The sequence below is a fragment of the Dromaius novaehollandiae genome, chromosome Z (genome assembly GCF_036370855.1).
Source record: "Dromaius novaehollandiae isolate bDroNov1 chromosome Z, bDroNov1.hap1, whole genome shotgun sequence".
NCBI classification, from domain to species: Eukaryota; Metazoa; Chordata; class Aves; order Casuariiformes; family Dromaiidae; genus Dromaius; species Dromaius novaehollandiae.
In genome coordinates this window covers 11749084-11768649 of record NC_088132.1, presented here as the reverse complement: position 1 = coordinate 11768649, position 19566 = coordinate 11749084, and the positions used below count along the sequence as shown (strand labels likewise).

At 41.0% G+C, this 19566-nt stretch overlaps 1 protein-coding gene across 4 annotated transcripts in view; it reads right to left on the bottom strand.

Annotated features, from left to right (window-relative positions):
* FSD1L (fibronectin type III and SPRY domain containing 1 like) overlaps positions 1-16059 on the bottom strand; it is a 36580-nt gene extending 20521 nt beyond the window's left edge. For 3 of the 4 annotated variants that reach the window (XM_064502730.1, XM_064502731.1, XM_064502732.1), the window contains exons 1-5: positions 16021-16059; positions 11291-11386; positions 10218-10349; positions 4122-4223; positions 770-792 (exon numbers count right to left, since the gene is read on the bottom strand). In XM_064502730.1, coding sequence (XP_064358800.1) covers positions 770-792; positions 4122-4223; positions 10218-10349; positions 11291-11386; positions 16021-16035 — 368 coding nt within the window. In that variant the 5' untranslated portion in view covers positions 16036-16059. Of the gene's footprint in view, positions 1-769; positions 793-4121; positions 4224-10217; positions 10350-10469; positions 10598-11290; positions 11387-16020 lie in introns of those variants that run through there. The other variant, XM_026098332.2, reaches the window with a different exon arrangement.
* Positions 16060-19566: the final 3507 nt, after the last annotated feature.

The window sequence follows — 19566 nt, the reverse complement described above, 5'->3', positions numbered from 1 at the left end:
ACTAATTTTACAATAAACTTCAGAAAAACTAGACAGATTCCTCCCTGAAAACCTATAAATTAAAGCAAACTTATTTGGTCAATGAGTAGCACATGCTGGAAACACCCTGTGGGCTGTCTCAAAAATATTACACAGAGCATGTAAGTTTTCCAAACTGGAAGACCAGAGTCTCAGAGCATAATTATCATTTTTCCAAGTGAGGAAAGATAGTCTGAGCATTTATTGTGAAGTAGTACGAGTTTAGCTTTCTGAACAATGCTTTGAAGGAACAAAGAAAAACAACCAGACGTAGTGAATTCACCGACGTCAACCCCAGTGATGTCACCAGAAGCATTTTAACAGCTACAAGACTTTACATTCAAAAGGAACATTAGCTAGCAAAAGCTCATCTTAAGTATTAAGAAAAGATCAAGGTTCTATCATAATTTAAAGGGATACAGTCAACTTGAAACATTATTTCATTTCAGTCATCAGATATTAACCAACCTTAAGTTTTGCTGTTTCAGAGCTCTATCTCCCTGTGTTAAAAACATCTCTCTCCTTCTTAAGGTATGAAAGGCCCACAGTCAGCAAGGAACAATACTAAAAGTTAAAAGGATACAAGTTTTCACTATTCTTTCATAAGCTGTGATGTCAACACGAACATTTAGGAAGGAGTAAAGAGTCAGAATGAATTTGATTTAAGTTGACTGTATCACTTTAAAAATACATGCAGTTTCAAGAACAAGATTAATCTAAAGAGACAAAAAGTGTAGACTTTGTACTGTACCTATCTTTGATCTGTCTGGCAGCCTTGATGCACATCAGGGAGAAGAGAGAGAAGGTAGTTAGTGTTTCCATGCAAGTCTCAGAGGCAGTAACATGCAAGAAGACTGAGAATAACCTCAGAACTGTGGTGCTCAGATTTGAAGATCAAAAAGAGTTTAACATTTGTATCAAAACAAATTTTTCTATAAAGCATGTTAATGGTACTGGTTAGAACTGCAACAGTGGATCACCTGATAACAAATAAATCTCAAGAGCCACACCAAACCAATTCCAAATTACTCCACTTCCTGAGTATAACTTCTTTGTCTTTTTACATTTCCCTGTCTCCATTAAGTTTTTTTTCCCTTCATATTTCAAAAGAGATAAATTATCAAGTTCATAAAATTTAACTAGCACAGTACTTTCAATGAAACTGTAAAATGCTTATGCGTGGCATTTCTCCATACCAACTTGTTTAAGAGGTAGGTATCTTGACAAGTGAGGAAAAAACGTGACTTGCTTTCATGTTTCCTCTGAAAATTACAGTACTAATCAGATAATGCTTCCTAAAAGGTTCTCTCCATATGTCTATATTCAAATTACAGAATCCTGGAGTCTCTCACAGCATTTAAATGACACCACCGAAGCAGATACAGAAACAGCGACGGCATAGTTCAGAGGCAAGCCTTCACCGGCATTTAGAAAGACAAAATACCCTCCTTTACCAAGAGGAACTGCAAATGTAAAACAAAACGTTATTGCAGAAAGTTAAGTGATGGCTAAGACAGACCTGCTGAATCCATGTTTGGAGTTAACATTGCTATTTGATCTAATGTGCCACTCAGCTGAACTACTTTCCCTTCAAAGAAAGGACAAAAAACATCAGGTAAGTTACAAGTTTAAAGTTACAGTACTCCAAAATATTTAATTAGCTATAAAGCACACTCGAGGAGGATCACAATTGCCTCTGCTGTAAAACCAATTTTATATTCTCAAAGCAGAAAGTGAAACAATGTTTAGAAATCATTTAGCTTAAGAGATAACTTTGTCTTAATATAAAACAAAGCTATTGTAGAAACTACTAAAGATTCTCCTATATGACAGCTGTAAACAAGAAAGCACTTCTTAGAAACTGAAGTCTTCACAATTCCTACATCTTGTGGAATATTTGATACCCAGGATTCAATGAACAGTCCCCTGCAAGACAGATCTGACTTAGGTCCTTTGAATTTTCTTTGTTTCCAAGGCCGCTGACAAGGAAGGCCCATCTCAGGTTAGCTGCACAACAGTGTCAAACTACATCCTATCTAGCCACTAAACCCTCCCTTGTGCTGGCATTCATGTTCTTTTGACTTCAAGATGAGCTCATTCAGGGAATGATGCCATCAAAAGTCTAAGAGAAGAGACAAAGAAATGAATGTTTAGTTTTATGCTAATTTCTCTTGAACTGAATTACTGCAGAAGCTAATTAAAATTGATACCAATAAAAAGGGGCTGGGGATGGAGCTGCCCCATCAGCAGCAGTTGGTATTTATATTAGTTTAGAGGTAGCTTTAGCTAGCCAACAGCCAAGGCAGTATTTTCTTAAAATGCATGACATAACTGAATTGTTTTTGTATCTTCAGCCTCAAACTCTAGATGTTAAAGAAACATTCCCCTAGCAAGAGCTCAAGAATAATTTTCCTTAGAATATTTGATTGAAAAAAGCATTAGAGATGACCTAAAAATAAACAACTTGCAACAATTCCAAAGCAACATTTTGCACAGTGCTTAAGAGCTAATTAAGTCATCATGTCACTTTGACAAGCCACAGAAGACAACTCAAACTGAAGTGCTAAGAAAAACACTTAGTTTAGAAACTGTCATTCTTCAAGGCAAATGAATCAAAGCTGAGACTCAAGAAGCAAGCAAAGCAACACAAACATGTTGCCAAAAGGTGTAATTCACACGTTAAGACAGCTTCTGCACATTAAGACACTGTTTTGAAATAATTTGTGTCCTTGCTCCAGTTAAAATGCAGAAAGCCAAAAGTAATTGGTTCTTGGATTTGGTGTGGCTGAACCTGCTACTAATGCAAGATTTATTATAGCAAGTTACACTAAACAGGGCCTACCTGTACTGAGGGAAAGTACTTCCAGAACTATTTTATTAGTTTTTAAGTATTCTCCTCCAGTTAGACACATTTTCCCTCTCATTTACAAGTCTGCTGTGGTAACATACACATTATTTGTATTAGAATCACAATGCAAGATCCCAAACAGGCTCTTGCTTTCACAGTGATAAATACATTACTAGCTTTTTGGAAATACAGAAAAAGTTGCCATGAGTTCAGCTTCATAAGATCTTTCAAAACAGCTACAGAGTTCAAAGTTACAAATTAAAGATCCACACCTTGCATAAAGTTCTGCAAAACAAATTAATCTCGTCATCTATGGATGGCTATAGACACAATATTGAGATATGCAGCAAGTGTCACGTACCAGGTTAGGGCAACCAACAGGTCATTTGCCAAAGCTTTGAGGGCTGACCATCATTTACATTGTAAGTTTTAGTTCTGTCCTATATGGATTTATTTTAGCTTCACTTCCGAGTTCACTTACCTAGCATCGACACAGAGTCACTTAACACTGATGGTTAGCTACCCAGGAGAAGGCATTTCTTTCCCTCCCCCCTCACTCTGAGTAAGTTAAAAACCCTATTTGTTAGAGATTGCATATATTAGCCACCATGAAGGACAAATTAAGTTTGGCCTCACAGTGGAGCACGTGAAGTCTCAAATTCTTTTGGTATTTGTGGTTTTAAGTGACGCTGGTACTTAAACTGAAGACTGAAACAGGCTAGCATAGTAGCCTACTTAAATGGTGACTGAGCATAGGCTCTGCAGCTTGTAATTGTTTTCCCACCACAGACTCTAAACATTCACAATGCAGCAATACGTATCTCGGATTTGGTTCCACAATGGGCAAAACTGGAAATTATCTGCTACAGGCATTCCCAAGCCGATCTCATACTTCTGATGGACTTACTAAGCCTGCAAGGTAGTACCCCGGATGCATGGATACTGCAAGCTCCTAGTGCTAATTAAACTACAAAAAACTGACTGGACTTCAGTTCAGTCATGCACACTCTGTGGATACTCAGTCGCATTAAACCTTGACTATCGTTAAAAGTTCTGTGAATACTGGAGCTACTTAGACCAGTTTGACAAAAGCTACTTTAAAACTGGTAAGACTATAGCACTTAGACCCAGTACAGAATTAGTTATATTTTTGTATGCCTCATCCTGTACTGCCAGGCTCTGCAATGCAAAGGCTATTTAAAACTGAGACAAGTACCAGTACCTGCCTTATGCACATCAGTTTAATGTTTTTTACCTTTGAGAATTCTACAGGGTCCTTTATGTCCAGTGACTGTGCAGCAAGTTCTAGCAGTTCTTCAGAACTCTCCAGGGCATTACTACACTGGCTAAGTTGATTCTGAAGCAAAAAAGAAAATACGAATAATTTGGTGTATTTGCCTTAAATAGTGGTTTGTAAGCTAGCAAGAGTAGAACTACAGGGCCTTGCTATGCCGTTGTAATACTTAGAGTTACCTTAGCTAAACAAGGCTATTACAACCGATACATACTATGTTAATTAGAATTTTACTGTGTCTGACAAGTGACTATATATACACAGTGCATCCTATAAAATTCAGGAAAGAAATAGTTGAATGGATGGAACTTACATAATTCAGATTTATAAAGCCAGATTTCATTTATAAACCTATTTCTCCCAAAAATCAAGATTTCAGAATGGCTGCTTAAGCCTGAGTGCACCTACATTAATTTGTATTCACAGAACTGCACTACATTAGTTAACTGACATTGTGTAATGTAACAATAACCTTGAAAAGGGAAAGGATATTTTATCCCCAACCAACTCTAGAACTGGTATAAAACACAATCCTAAAAATGGACATGCCAGTATAATGGACTGGGGATAGTGGGGGAGGGAGAACAGAGGAAGAAGGGTAGAAGAGAAACTTCTTTAACCAAGATTACCCAAAACCATCACTAAACTAACATTTCAGGTAAATAAAGCAGTCCAGTTTTCAACATAATTTCCTGTATTGCCTACTACTGATACTTCCCTAAAAGAAGAGTTTTGAATAAAGTATAGGGTCCTAAGCATACTGCAGGTCCAACATGATTCACATTCAAACAACAGTCCTGCCAGCAGCTTTGGTACTGCCATTCGATCTACAGCTATTTTTTCCAACCACATGATACTTGTGTACCTTCATCTTAGCACAAATTACCATCATGTAATCATTTTTCTTCAAAAAAAACCTTTTAGGAAAAACCTTCTCCTGAACTAGTCACTGTCTCAAGAGCAAGTTACATCAACTTCAAGAACAGACTGCCCTCAAGCACTTCAGAACTGTAACTAGTTCTGGCAAGACATTAAATGCGCCTCAAACTTAACACTCAAGGATAAAACAGCGGCAAGGAAAAAAAATCAAGAGCTAGAAGTTTATACACAGTTTCTAGAAGACTTTCAGAGCATGTGATTAATGCAAGCTGTCATTCATCTAACACAGCTGCCTCGTCTTTGGAGGATATTCAAAGCTGACAAAGTCAGATAGAGCATGACACTGCCAAAATGTCCCAAGCAAACATCTCAAAAAAAAAAGCAACAAATACCAGAGGCACATCCAGTTTTCCAGAAGTGACTGGTAAACAGATGCTAACATTAGCATCTCACTGACATGTGTCAGGATTTTAGAGTGAAATTAAACATTTTAGTGTCATTAAAAAGCACTGTCCTAATATGAAGCAACGTACTATCAAAGTTCCTTCTACAGGAACTGAGTATTTGAGAGACATCAGTCATAAAATTTATTCTAATCAAGTGTTATGTAGCCCCTATTTTAAAAGTTACCACTTAGCAACAGCATCTAGTCAGCTACAGAGGAATCTAACTTCGGCACAAGCACTTTAAAGGGACAATAAATTAAGAAAGTCACCTCCTTCAAACAGCAAGTTTAGACCTATACGTAACAGTTTATCTTGGTTCCCACATATAAAGTTAATTTTCAATCCCAGTCTAAGACAAGGATCTGAATAAATCCAAACCCAACACAACACAGTTTTCATCTATTGTTTGGTCTGTTAGATTCACTGTTATGAGAAGTACTCTTTGCATAGATCTGCAGTGCCTCAGTTCCAGAGGAAATTTGCTCTGTCATCAAGTAAAGAGAATGTCCTTTGGGCATGCAGTTGGATAACAGCCTCAGCTGAAAGACAAGTAGGGCTCTTAATGACTGTGTCAGTCATCTGTAACATTCCACTTGTCTTCATCCTCTTCTGATTTTAAGTAACAGCTCAGCTGTTCGGCACATGGATATCAGGCAGCAATTCTCGGTACAGCTGTACCACACAGACAAGCTTTCAGAACTTGGTTCAATCGCACTTGAATTGTTAATCTAATCTGATAAAAATCAATCTAGCTAAGAGAAAACTTCTACGCAGTCAAGTCAAATAGCCATATGAGTAAGTGTCAAAATGGTCTCCAGTTCCAGAACACTTACTTGCAACATGAGCATTATTCTTTCTTGACTATAAGGTAAAATAATTGATGCATGTCACAGTTGAATTTTCATTGAGAGTTGTTCACTAAGAACTATTTATTCCTCAAGTCTTTTAGTTCCAGGTGTCCCCACAGACCTGGGTAGGCCTCTGTCTTAAGCTCTGACCAGCCCTGGCACACTTTGGAAGGAATTTCTAGCTGAGAAATAGATCCCTACCTCTGCGAGTCAGCAATATTCAAGGCACTCTTGTGCTCAAGCACTCTTCCTATAGTTTCAGGTTATAGTTTTATTCACCAGCAATATGTAAAGAAGCAAATAAGCCTGCATATTAATTTGTAGGTTATCCTACTTAAGTGAAACAAAGGAATCCAAGTTTTATTGAGAATCGTACAGAAATTCAGTCATCATACCTCTCAAGTTCTGAAATTCTATCACTACTCGGACAAGGTCTATTTCCTTGCCTCTAGACACTCCAACAGCTAAGTCTTTTTTCTAGACTTTGCAAGACTCTTGCTCAACTTTTAAAGTGAACTCTTTAGCTTGTTCTATTATAATGAGTAGTCTGCCACTCTGCAAACATCCTCCTTCAACAGCAGCTGCCAATGCCTCTTTTCCACTGGAAAGTGTTCCTCAAACTGTAGGTACCCTGGAAATTGATTCGCCCTTCTGCACACACATACATCCCTGGCACACCACTGTTTCAGGCTGCAGGTATTTGAACAGAAGACTAAGGTTAATAGCTGTCATCTGTTAGTGTTCTGCCTCCCAGTTTCATGAAGGCACCTGCCAAACACTGTCAGGAAGCTGGTGGATCAATATACACTGGTGCATTCACCAATACAATTTGCAAAACTCAAGATAAATTCAAAGTTTTTTGTCAATATCTATGGTATAAAAGACACTACGAAGTAAAGACCAGCAAGACTTGCTGTACTCCCAGATATACTAGCAGAAACAATACTACACCAGTATGTAGATGAACATAGCATAAGGAATAAACAACCAGTGTTTTAAAATAATTTTAGCTGGAGTCAAAGCAAAACAACAACAGGTGACCAGGGCAAGGTTGGCAGAATTAATTTGGATGTATGATTAACAAGAGATGTCTAAATTAGTCAAAGTACAATAAAGTCCAGGACTAGCAACTTGCAGTGAAATAAACACTGATGAGAGCGAAAGAGCGAAAGAGCGAAAGAGCGAAAGAGCGAAAGAGCGAAAGAGCGAAAGAGCGAAAGAGCGAAAGAGCGAAAGAGCGAAAGAGCGAAAGAGCGAAAGAGCAGTGGTTGCTCCAGGATTGAAGGGTTGCATTTGTTCTAGCCAGGATATGACAGAGACCAGACAATACTCCAGGTTGCTAACTGAGAAACTCCAGAAGGATCTAAAGCAGACACAGGAGCAGGGCAGGAGTGGAATGAAATTCCAAGTAAAGTGAAATTGAACATAAACTAGAAGAAAAATGGGTAGTCGAACAGCTGTGCAAACTGTCGGTTAAACAAGAAACATCAGGGATACCTCAGTAAAAATCTATTAAGTTCTGACTAATGCAGCTCTTCAGCAATGTCACGCTGCACAGAATAGAAAGTTTGCTGTTGTTGTTTTTTCTTTCTTTTTTTTTTTCTCTTAAATCTCATGTTTATGATGTGAATTCTGTGTCAAATTGAGCATGGTCACTCTTAGAAGATGGGATGGAATATACCAAAGAACCCTCCTTAAAAGTTCAAGACGTCTATTTTACTGTAGCACCTTTGTGGGGTTATTCATCCAAGAATAAATATTCAGCTGTTATACAAATGGCATTTAATGGTTTTTTTAAACGTATTTCTTACTAAAGAAAGCCATATTGAAAGGAGTTTTCCCCACTGAGTTGTATACAGATAACAATATTTTTGATAATTTTGGAACATAGCCAAAAATTTAGGATTAAAATAAATTCATATTAGGAACAATTAGATTTTCTAGCAGCTAAAGTTAACAAGAAAAACTAATACTAACAATCACATCAAGAGATGAATTACGCAATATGAACTGTATACTGCAAAACCGCAGAGTGCTGAGGATACCTGTACAGAGTTAAAAATAAGTCTGCATACACTGTAATGAAAGAACAGTTTTAACACACACATTTAACATGACTGTCCTATGTCAGTGAATCTTGAACTATCGAAATGTAGGGCATAGATCTTCCAAAATCAGGTGCGAGGGCTAAAAAAAAGTTGCCTAAGCTCTATATTTTAAGTCATGAACTAATGAAGAGACTGAGCTACGGAAGGTGCTACAGAAGCATGTTCAGATCACCTATATTTTAAGCAACAATACTGACAAGTATCAGAGATGAGGCAGTTAAGAGTATTGGTCTGATTAACCATAAGGACTCTTAACTGGTAAAGAGTCGCTTGCTTTCATCAGCTCTTCCATTTTTTCTGTAAGCTGAATACCTCTGCGCTCCAGGAGTTTCCTCCACACTTTATCCAGAAGTAAGACACAGCCTTGTTTTATAGCTGGAAAATTGCAGCAAGAGTGTTCTGAAGGATACCATTTGTGAACAGAATTTGAAAAGTGAAGCTTAAGTCCTACTCCACAACTGTAAACACTTGAGGCACTTAGTATGAAACTTCCAGGCAGAGAGCACATCTCGCATGTCAGTCTTCTTATTCCCATAAACAAGCACTAGCACTGCTACAAGAGAGCTGGAAAGCATGAAATAAAGCACTTAGCTGCTTCAGTCGGAGGACTAGCAACTTTGCAGGAACCCTGGCATGAAGGCTTGCATATCAATACCCAAAATGCTCCATTATTTCAGGGCAGAACAACAGAGCAAACTGAAATGTTAAATCTGTTCTAATATTCACCCAGAAGTTCCAAAATGTTTTACACCCACAGCCTTTAAGCGTAGACATAAGAAAGACCTTCTAAGTAAGCCTATGGAATTTGTTTTAAGAAGCAGTTCCTAAAGCTTCTTTAACCAATTTAGAGGAAAGCTAAGGGAACATGATGTTTTCAAGAACAGATACCTTTACTGCTTTGTGTAAGTGAAAAGAATGAGGCAGAACTTAATTTCTTATACTCCATTCTAAGATGGATACAAGTAGGACTGTAAAAAGAAAATAAGCTAGAGAAATAGCCTGTTTGAAAGATTTAAATTTGCCTGTGGTTCCATGCAACAATACTAGTCTTTCTGAAAGCAAAGTTAACTTGCTACAAGTTACTGGAAAAATTACAGACCTTACACCTATTTCAGAAAGCCACATTTTTGCTTCTATTTTTCTGAAACCTATTGCAAAAGATTCTCCTACATTAAATTACAGAAATACAAAAAAATGAAGTTCATGTAAAAGGTTTAGTAGCAGACACCAATGTAACATATTCTCAAACAATTCCCAAGCGTGCAGCACCTTCCAGAGTGCGTATGTAAGTCCCTAGATGTTAAGAAGTGGAAGATGACCAGCTCTGTCAATAGGATGCTGGCCTTTGTCCTTAACATACCTGATGTTACTCCTGACTCCGAGCTCAAGCCTTAGCAAATTACTTAAATATATCTGTATGTTCCAATGCTGTTCTGCTCTAAACTGGAGAAAAAAAGAAAATTCCAGTCCAGATACCATTTCTTAGTTTGAAGGTAGTAAAGACACCCAAGGCCTGCTCCTACGCAGGCATTCTCCATTTGTAAGCTATGGATAACACCACTGCCTTTCTGCATAACATTAAGATAAACATGCCAGAGACTATGAATTACCGTAAGAGAAGGGACCACATAAGTACTTAGATCAAAGAACACACATTTAACTGGGTTGTATTTCTTGCAAACACATCCGAAATAATTGCTTGCAGTTAAGGCCTAAACTAGCAGTTTAAAATTGTTTTTATTGAGCTGAAAATGTTTACTTTGGCTATGCAGTTACCTGTAGAGCTTGAATTTTACGAGCCTCTTCTTGCTGAATAGTGTTGGTCATAGTCCCCTTCATCTCATCCAATATGGAATATAGACCATCAAATTCTTCATCCAACTCGGTCATAACATTAGAAGAGTTTGCCTAAGAGAAATGAAACTGTTGCAATTAGTACTAAAACAAGGCAGAGTAGGTAGGTTTTTATAGACAGAAAATTATACTGTCTGCCCAAACATACCTTGCCATGACCACTATGCACCTTACCTTCTTATCACTCCTCACTTTACCAAGGGGAAGAAAACATTAAGAATGATTGGCACCCCCTAACTAGACTTGACATCAGATCATTGAAGAGTGAAATCCATGGAAGACTGACAGTGATACATAGCAACCTGCACAGAATGAATGTATTTGGCAACTTTGTTCAATGCCACAAGGCCTTCATTTCTCTCTCATTTATTGCTACATGCTTGTAAAGAAGTAATTATCCAATACCATAAAAATGGTTTCATTTGACACTATATAAACCACATTGAAGAAACCACCTGAAAAGTCTGCAAGGTTATTTCCATTTCTATAGTCAGCTTGGCATTAATAAAAAAATAGCAAACCACACTGCTTATTGACAGGACAAAAACACCTAAACCTTGTTCTGGAGCAGAAGTTCTAACAATTAGATCTAACTTTGACATAAACACAACAACATGCAAGTGCTGAGAAGGAAATGAGCAAAGAATTCTCTTTAGTATTGGAACAGTCCTGTTTTGTAACCTGCCAAACAGAATAGAACTTTTAAAAAAAGAGAATACCTCCAACTGAGAGGAGTTTGAGATCTTGCGTAATAGAGAGATCAAGTCTCATGATAGCTTTTCATAAAAAAACCCACAAAAACACACACACTACTCCTTCCAACTACAGACAAGCTTCAAAAATAAGAAGTTTTTCTAGCTGGTTCCAACATGAAGATTTGCTTTAAAGTCAATTCATAAGCCCATCTCTTGTAAGTTGCGCAAAACTTCCCAGTTTTCAATCTCATAATGGTTACCTCCCCTCCCAAGTGCCACCTTGAGCCTTAACATATATACCTGAACATTTTTTATTGTATGGTTCAGCATGTCAATGAAGTTGTGAATTTCATCATTTTTGTTCGCTAGAGTAGAGACAATCCTTTGCAGAGTCTCCTAGAATTACAAAAACAAGTAAGAAGTTGCGAAAGAATCATGAAATTTTTTAACTATCACCATTTAAACATACATGTAAGTTATCACTGATTATTTCCTAGAGCAGTAAAAGAACTTCATCATACGCATTCAAGTTATCTTCTGTTCTCACATAAGAAATACTTTGTAAAAAATAAAAATAAAAATAATAATAATAAAAAAAAAGAACAAAGGCCCAAGAAGCTAGAAATCTTTGGCAGTTATTTAAGAGAAACCAGAAGTCTCTTCCTCAATACACTGCTCTTTAACCTGTTTGACAATACATATTAACACATTTAAGTCATCCAAACCAGACTAACTTTGGCTTCCACCCTAGGCCCTACAAACTTCTCCAGATGATAGAACTAGTGCTTGTGCAACTGAGTAGAGAAACAAAGGCAACATAGCAGGTAAAGTCAGCCCAGAAGAAAAGTTAGTATTTTCTGCTGTCAAAAGAAGCTAGCATTAAACAACTAAGTTGATGTTTTACAGATCACTTCCACATATTTACTCAACAGATCACAGAGAAGAGGTTTATTCTACAAGTGTTAAAACAAATTCTAGTAAATACTTCATATTCTCCAATTAAAAGTGACCTCAAAGACAGAAGCTTACCAATACCTGGAAAGACTACACAAGGTCATCTTTATTACCTCCAGTTACTAAAAAGCAGTAGAATAAGCTTAAAATATGTACTAAGCAGGCAAAGTTGTTAAGCATATCAAAATGTATTTTAAATTAAATCTGACTACCAAGTCTAACTGTGTTAAGAGTTATATGTTAACGATTCAACAAAAAAATATACCAATGCTTGGCACTAAGTCTAACTATAAAATTATGAAGTTCAGAGTACACCAGCATACATAAGTTTAAAAAAAAAAGTACAAGGTGAGGAGGTAACTAAGTATTTTATGTTATTTAGTCCAGGCTGGTTGATAAAAAGTTGTGGTAACAGAAATCTGACTATAAAATGCTGGGTTTATTTGTGACTTAAAAATAAATTAAAAGTTGTCTTAATTGTAACTAAGGCGTATTATTAATCAGTTGAGGCTTGAAGTTTCAAGTTGCTGTTCTTACATTACTTGACAACATTTGGGAATTCAAGGAGACTGGGTGAGCTTTTCAGCCCTCAAAAGCAATCAGACCGAAAAGATGTTGCAAAGGTACTCCCATTAGCCCTGTCTTAATAACCATTTACTACTTAGCTGCATTTGTTTGCTAAAAAGCAGGAAAAAAGAGCCTTTATCCTTTCACATCAACTTCTACAATAACTCTTGACACCACCTCTCAAGGAATTTCTCCACTAGTCTTAAGCCATGCTCCTACCTGCTTTTTGGCCCCTTCATCAGCAGTTTTTAAATAACCCTGTTACGATGTGTTTCTTGGTTCTCTGACCCATTGTTTGTTTCCATAGTGGCATGCTTTAGCTCACATATGAGACCACAAACCGCCAAGTGAAGTTTTATTGCTTTTACCAACATGTACCACAAAACATGCACCGTATTAAGGAAAGATACAGTACAATTGCTTGCAACAACTGAAATTAGGACTCGCTAGCAGGACAAACAAGTTGAGGTGATGTCTTTCAGACACTGAGTGTAGTAAGGCTTCATTACAGAATCCATTTGATGTTTCGTTAAAATTGTACATATTTAAAAACAACTTTGTCCACATTACACTAGCAGATGCAATGCTATAATCTAACCAGCTGCTTCTGCATTCACTACCAACCAGAAGCAATTGTTTTGCATGTCAGACAGCCCATAGTTAAGCCTTAGATCCTATAAACATAACTGTCAATTTGGATGAACAAGAAAACTCTCAATCCTCTTTCAACTAGGATTTTAGGGCTTACTCAGTTCTACCATGTGGAAAAAATTAGTCTTCTTGTACATAGCTATAAAACCCAAAAGCATTATTCAGTACTACATAAGACTAAAGGAAAAGGTCTACATTTGAAGAATGCTTAGAAAGCCTTTATACAAGCTGTCTAAAATATGACAGAAATTAGAAGATGACCAGTAAACAAGGTTTCCCAAAACATCTGAAGTTAAAGTCAACAACCAATCAAGGATCAGTAAAGCTCTTTAAGCAAGCTACCAATTTCTCCAAACAGGAATTCCACCATCAAGTTTGATCCAACTTGACGATGAACAGACATCATCTACAAATGGATGAAATAGGCGTAAAAATCCACTAACAGCACATGGACTATTTCTTAACCCCCAAAGCACATGGCACTACAACAGAAAGTCAGCTTTTAAGAACCACTAATATAATACACAGATTTTCTTCCAAACTTACCAAGACATATGACAAATTGAGGCCACTGCATTGTTTCCCATTTCTTACCATGGGAATTTCTGTAGATTCACTACAATTATGTACAATGACAAGCACACTAGGAAAATTATACATTTATAGAGCAAATGAGGCTTACACAGTAAATTACTTCATATGACAATGACTACAGCATCAAGTTCAGTAAAAGTTCTTGGTATTTATTTCCTTAAAGATCTTTAAATTCAATTCCCAGTGATGGATGTAGTACTTCATCAAACATTAACCATAATCCTATTATAAATAACTCTTAATTCCCTCTGACTAGCAGGTCTAGTAACCTCCCAGGTGTTAATGAATTTGAAACTGACTTTTAGGACCTCAGTTTTTCACAGTATTGCGGCAAGCTTATTACACAGAAGTTGAAGTCATTTTCTCCTATCACTCAGCATAATAACACTTTTCAATTTCATAACCTATTCTTATTCTCCAAACCTAAAACTTTTTAAAAGTAAAAGTACATAGCAACAGTGCTGATGTGAAAAGGATGACAAAGGTTAAAGGACAGAGCCCTACAGCACATGGTGGCATAGCAGTCTTGCCAAGAGCATGAAGGTAAACAATAACCCCTCCTTGAATAGCCAACAACTGGCATTACAGCACTCTATGGCATCTGTTGAAGCAGCTGGGCACCTCCAATGTTAAAGAGTAAACTTCAATAAATTAAACTATTACATCATTTTTATCTGATAAGAATCAAGTTAAACTGTTCAAGATCACACAAGTCTTATGGCTGGATGCAGATGTGAATTTCCAAAGTAGCCAAGTGCCTACGTCACACTAACTTTCATGAGTGGATTAAATTTCCAACAAAAAGGAAAACATTAACTTAGTCTTCTGCAGTTCTTTCACATATTGGAAATGCCAGAGCTTGAAAAGTTACTTAGAAGAAAATGCAGGTACCCTCACCCATATCCATAGCTTCCATGCTCTTATTTGTAACATGTTATTGGTCAAAAACGAGAGACCTTCCCAGTTTTAACCAAACAAGTGACACTAGTGTCAGTTTCAGTTACAGAGCTACAACATTTTAGCAGAGTCATGGACAGCAGCAAATCAGCAGCAGAAGTATTGTTAGCTATGTGATCAGTAATGATTTTGCTACTGCATTCAGAACCTCTGAGCAGCACTGAAATTCAATTACGTCCAGTGATGTCACCGAGGAATATCCATGCAGAGCATCCGTGTGACAGCTGCAGCCATCTCATTTATGCCAGCCACTGACAGGCAGATTCAAGTTCATGTAGTATCTACCAGAGGTACACTTTAATGGAAGTTCACATCTCACCTCCTAAAGCATAGATGACTATGAAGTGCCAGTAACAACTGCTAAACTAAAAAAACTAACATTTCTGATGAATATACTTCAAGCCATTAGCAGTGCCAGTTATCCAGACTATTCACAAAATGATTTCCAAGCACAGAAAAACATAGTTTTCAAGGAGACAGTAACTGGAGTAGTTCTGGACTGAGTCAGAAATTTCTGCAGAGACTTTATCATTTTTTAAAAAGCCAGGCATGGTCCCTTTACCAGGCACATCTCTGCTCCTCAGTGATTTTCCTGAGAGAACAGACAGCAAGTGAAGAAAGCAAGAAATTATAGGACAGCAGCCACATGATGATAAAAAAAAAAAAAACTAAAAAAATGCTTCCATTAATTAGGTCCCTTCAGCACCGTTTTGCATGAATGGGAAACAGAAGTGCCTATGCATGCAGCATAATTGCTTATGACAGGAACACACACTATGAAAGAGCTCTATGCCAGAGCTGTAGTTTATTAAGCTGGAGTAACTGTAAACGTAAAACCAACATCCCAAAAACACAGGCACTGAGAACTTCTCAAAACTCAGCATTCAGCCAGGCCGTTCTCCAGCCTCTCCACATCCTCTCTACAGATTAATGCTCGGCACAACACTTAAAATAGCCAAGAGGAAAAATACCTTTCCAGCACTGCTGCCCTCCTAGCAGGAATATTACAATACGGTAAGTTACTTAAGCTTCCTTAACCGTTGTCCCCTTTCCTGACTACAGCAGGCCGAACAGTTCGGGAACACCGGCCCCGTGCGGGCTCCGGAGGAGGCTCTCCGGGGCTGCTGCAGGCACTTGCAGCCCCCCGACAAAGCCCGCCCGCGGAGCCGGCGGAGGGAGGCTCCCCCGGAGGGACAGCCGCTCTCCTCTCTCGCTCCCAGCCGCCCATGCCGCCTCAGCACTTCGCTCCCCGTCGCCGACCCACCCCAGCCCACCCTCCGGGGCCGAGGGCTGCGGCCGACACTCACTTTCTGTTCGTCCATGGCGAGGCGGGGCGGGCAGGCAGGCAGGCGGGCGGGCGGGCAGGCAGGCAGGCAGGCAGGCGGGCGGGCGGGCTCAGGTGAAATTAGCACCCCGCGCACCCCGACCGTTAAAGCAGGCAACGGCCACCAACGGCCGCCGCCCGCCCGCGAGCCCGCCCCCTCCCCCCCACCCACTACTCCGGGGCCCGGCGGCTGCGCATGCGCGCTGGCACGCCGGGCCCCCTCCGGCCACCTGCGCATGCACTTCCCGCCCTCCCGCTCCAATGCACACACACACCGGCCTGAGGCACGCGCACGCCGCCCCGCCGTCCAATAGGAAGGCGCCGCCGCACGGCCCCCGCCCCCGCTGCACGGCGGCTGCTTCTGGGCATGCGCAGGGGAAGAGGCCCGCCGCGGGCAGGGGGCGGTGCTCTCGGTAAACGCGAGTTCGAGTCCCGGCCCCGGACGGAGGGTCCAAAGGGGTCACCGCCCGTTGGGGGAGGAGGGCGCGGGGGTGTGCAGCGGGGTTTGCACATAGCCAGGGCGCTAAAGGTGTTTATTCCAGCTTCAGGAGCTCAGAAAATCCCTAGCAGAGCTCTCAGATTCGTGCAGCTGGGCCTGAAATGGTTGTTCTGAAGGAAATTGAATGCTGAGAGGGGCTAGGGGAGGAGGTGTTGCACAGAGCTCTGAAAATCGGTGTGTTTCTGGGCAGTTTGAGCCCCGTGACAGCCTCTGCAGTCCTGAATCTTCAGGCTTTTCACTCGCTTTTGTGCCGCTCCTCAGCAGGAAAACCCCCGTGTCCTGCAAGCGATGCATTGCAGGAAGGAGGCAGCGTCCTCCCTTGATGTTATTTATATAGCTGGTGATCCTGTAAGGCAGCTTTGCTTTATCTCAGGTCTCACTAATCCAATTAAAAAAAAAAGAAAAGAAAAAGCAAGCTCCACAGTGCTCGGAAGGAATAGTACGTAATGATGACATTTTGCAGAGATGCAGCCACAAAACATCCGCTGGGTCGAGGTGTAGCTCTGCAGTTTTTTAGCACCTGCCTGAAGCTTTGAGCATTGCCCTGCTTTCAGAAAAAGTAGGACTATTCATGCTGGGCACAGAGCTACAGAAGCCAACTGCTAAATGTGGAAATTCACCTCCACGACTGCAGTTTTACCACCTGATGGTGAAGGTCTCTCTTTAAGGGCATTTACGTGCCTGCAAGCCCTGCTTACTCCTGGTTTAAATTTCTCGGTGTCTGGGGCTGTGGTGGGGACGTTGTCAGGCCGTGGGGAGGCGGCAGACCTCAGTGAACACCCGGGTTAACCAAGCCGAGAGCCTTCTGCGGTGGGATGACTGGCTGGTGGAGGAGGGCAGAGCAGTGGGTGTCGTCTCCCTTGACCTCCGTAAGGCTTTTGGCACTGTCTCCCATAACATCGTGCCGGGCAAGCTGAGGAAGCTGGGGCTGGATGAGTGGACAGCGAGGTGGACTGAGAGCTGGCTGCACGGCAGAGCTCAGCGCGTTGTGCCCAGTGGCGCAAAGTCTGGCTGGAGGCCTGTAGCTAGCAGTGTCCCCCCAGGGCAATACAGGTCCAGTCCAGTCCACCGAGGCATCAGTGAAATGCTTGGAGGGACGGAGCCCCTCAGCAAGTCTGCTGATGCTACAAAACTGGGAGCAGTGTCTGATACCGCAGAGGGCTGTGCTGCCATTCAGAGGGACCTGGACAGGCTGGAGAGTTGAGCAGAGAGGAACCTCATGGAGTTCAACCAAGGGAAGCGCAGAGTCCTTCCCCTGGGGAGGAATAACCCCATGCACCAGTACAGGTGGGGGCCAACCTGCTGGAAGGCAGGTCTGTGGAGAAGGACGTGGGGGTGCTGGAGGACAACAAGTTGACCGTGAGCCAGCAGTGTGCCCTTGTGGCCAAGAAGGCCAACGGTGTCCTCGGTTGCCTGAGGAAGAGCATTGCCGAGAGGTCGAGGGAGGTGATCTTTCCCCCTCTGCTCAGCCCTGCTGAGGCTGCACCTGGAGTGCTGTGTCCAGTGCTGGGCTCCCCAGTACGAGAGAGACATGGAGCTACTGGAGCGAGTCCAGCAGAGGACTGCTGAGGTGATGGAGGGACTGGAGCATCTCTTATATGAGGAAAGGCAGAAAGAGCTGGGACCATTCACCCTGGAGAAGAGAAGGCTGAGGGGGGATCTTATCACTGTGTAGAAGTATCTGAAGGGAGGGTATAAAGAAGATGAGGCCAGACTCTTCTCAGTGGCACCCAATGACAGGGCAAGAGGCAACAGGCACCAACTGAAACACAGGAAGATCCATCTGAACATGAGGAAAAACTTCCTTCCTGTGAGGGTGACTGCGCAGTGGCACAGGTTGCCCAGAGAGGTTGTGGGGTCTTCTTCCTTGGAGATATTCAAAACCCACCTGAACACGATCCGGTGCAACGTGCTCTAGGTGACCCTGTTTGAGCAGAGGGTTTGGACTAGATGATCTCCAGAGGTCCCTTCCAACCTCAACCCTCCTGTGGTTCTGTGGTGGGGCTGATCCTCTGCTCTGACCGTGGCTTACGTGAGATGACAACACATGCCCTGAGGCTCTCTGGGGCCAGCCCATGGTAAATACGAGCTGAGATGGTGATACAAGCTAAACATGGTGATACAAGCTAAACAAAAACTAAGAGGGAATAACTGAAATAGGAAGGTGGCATGACTTGCCCAGGTTGTAAAACTCCAGTTTTCTCGGATCCATTTGCAGGTCTCATGGGCGTTACCTGCCATGGGCTGGGCTGAGCTGCACTTTGAACCTTTATTGCACATTCCCAGCATTTGATCTGATATTTTCTCTTTTTTTGTTCCAAGCAACATCCACAACCTATGCTGGTAATTACCATGACTGCGTATGCAAAAATCATTCTTGTCATGGTGACCTGGTCATTATACACATAATTAGCCATTTTTCTCTCCCAAAGTAATAATTTCACACACACTTCTATGTTAACATTTGCCCCACTGTTTTACAGAATCTCTTCCCTATTAGCAGCCCGTGGGCCCGAAAAATTTATGTAGAAATTCAGAGAAAGAGCCCTCACTTTGTAAATGTGATTTTTTTTTTTTTTAAATCTCTGGGTTAGATGGATCACACCATTCATTCCTCATCCACTTATTGCCTTCCACTCATTTTATCATTCTCACAAATGGAACCTTTGTTTAAAAGAAAGGAAAAGCACATCTGTCGCCATTTCGCCATGCTGCAGGCTGAGAGAGGCAGGGGATCTCCCTCTGTGAGTCCTCTCTCTTAATTTCTCTTATTACAATAGCAGCAGGCTGAACGACGCTCTCGGTCGGAGCTCCCCAGCGGCTCTGCTGCAGCGAGCAGATCCTGCTAAGAAAATCGCTTGGGTGGGTGGAAGCAGCCTGCAGTGTGGGAGCCCAGCCCTCCTTACCCTCTCGTCTGCGCTTCCAGAACAGCATTCTGCTTTCTTATGTCTGCAAGCAAAAAAAGAAAAAAAAAGAGAAATTATTGCTAGTACCAGGTCGTACCTGCTTGCTACCTGCTACCTGCTTGCT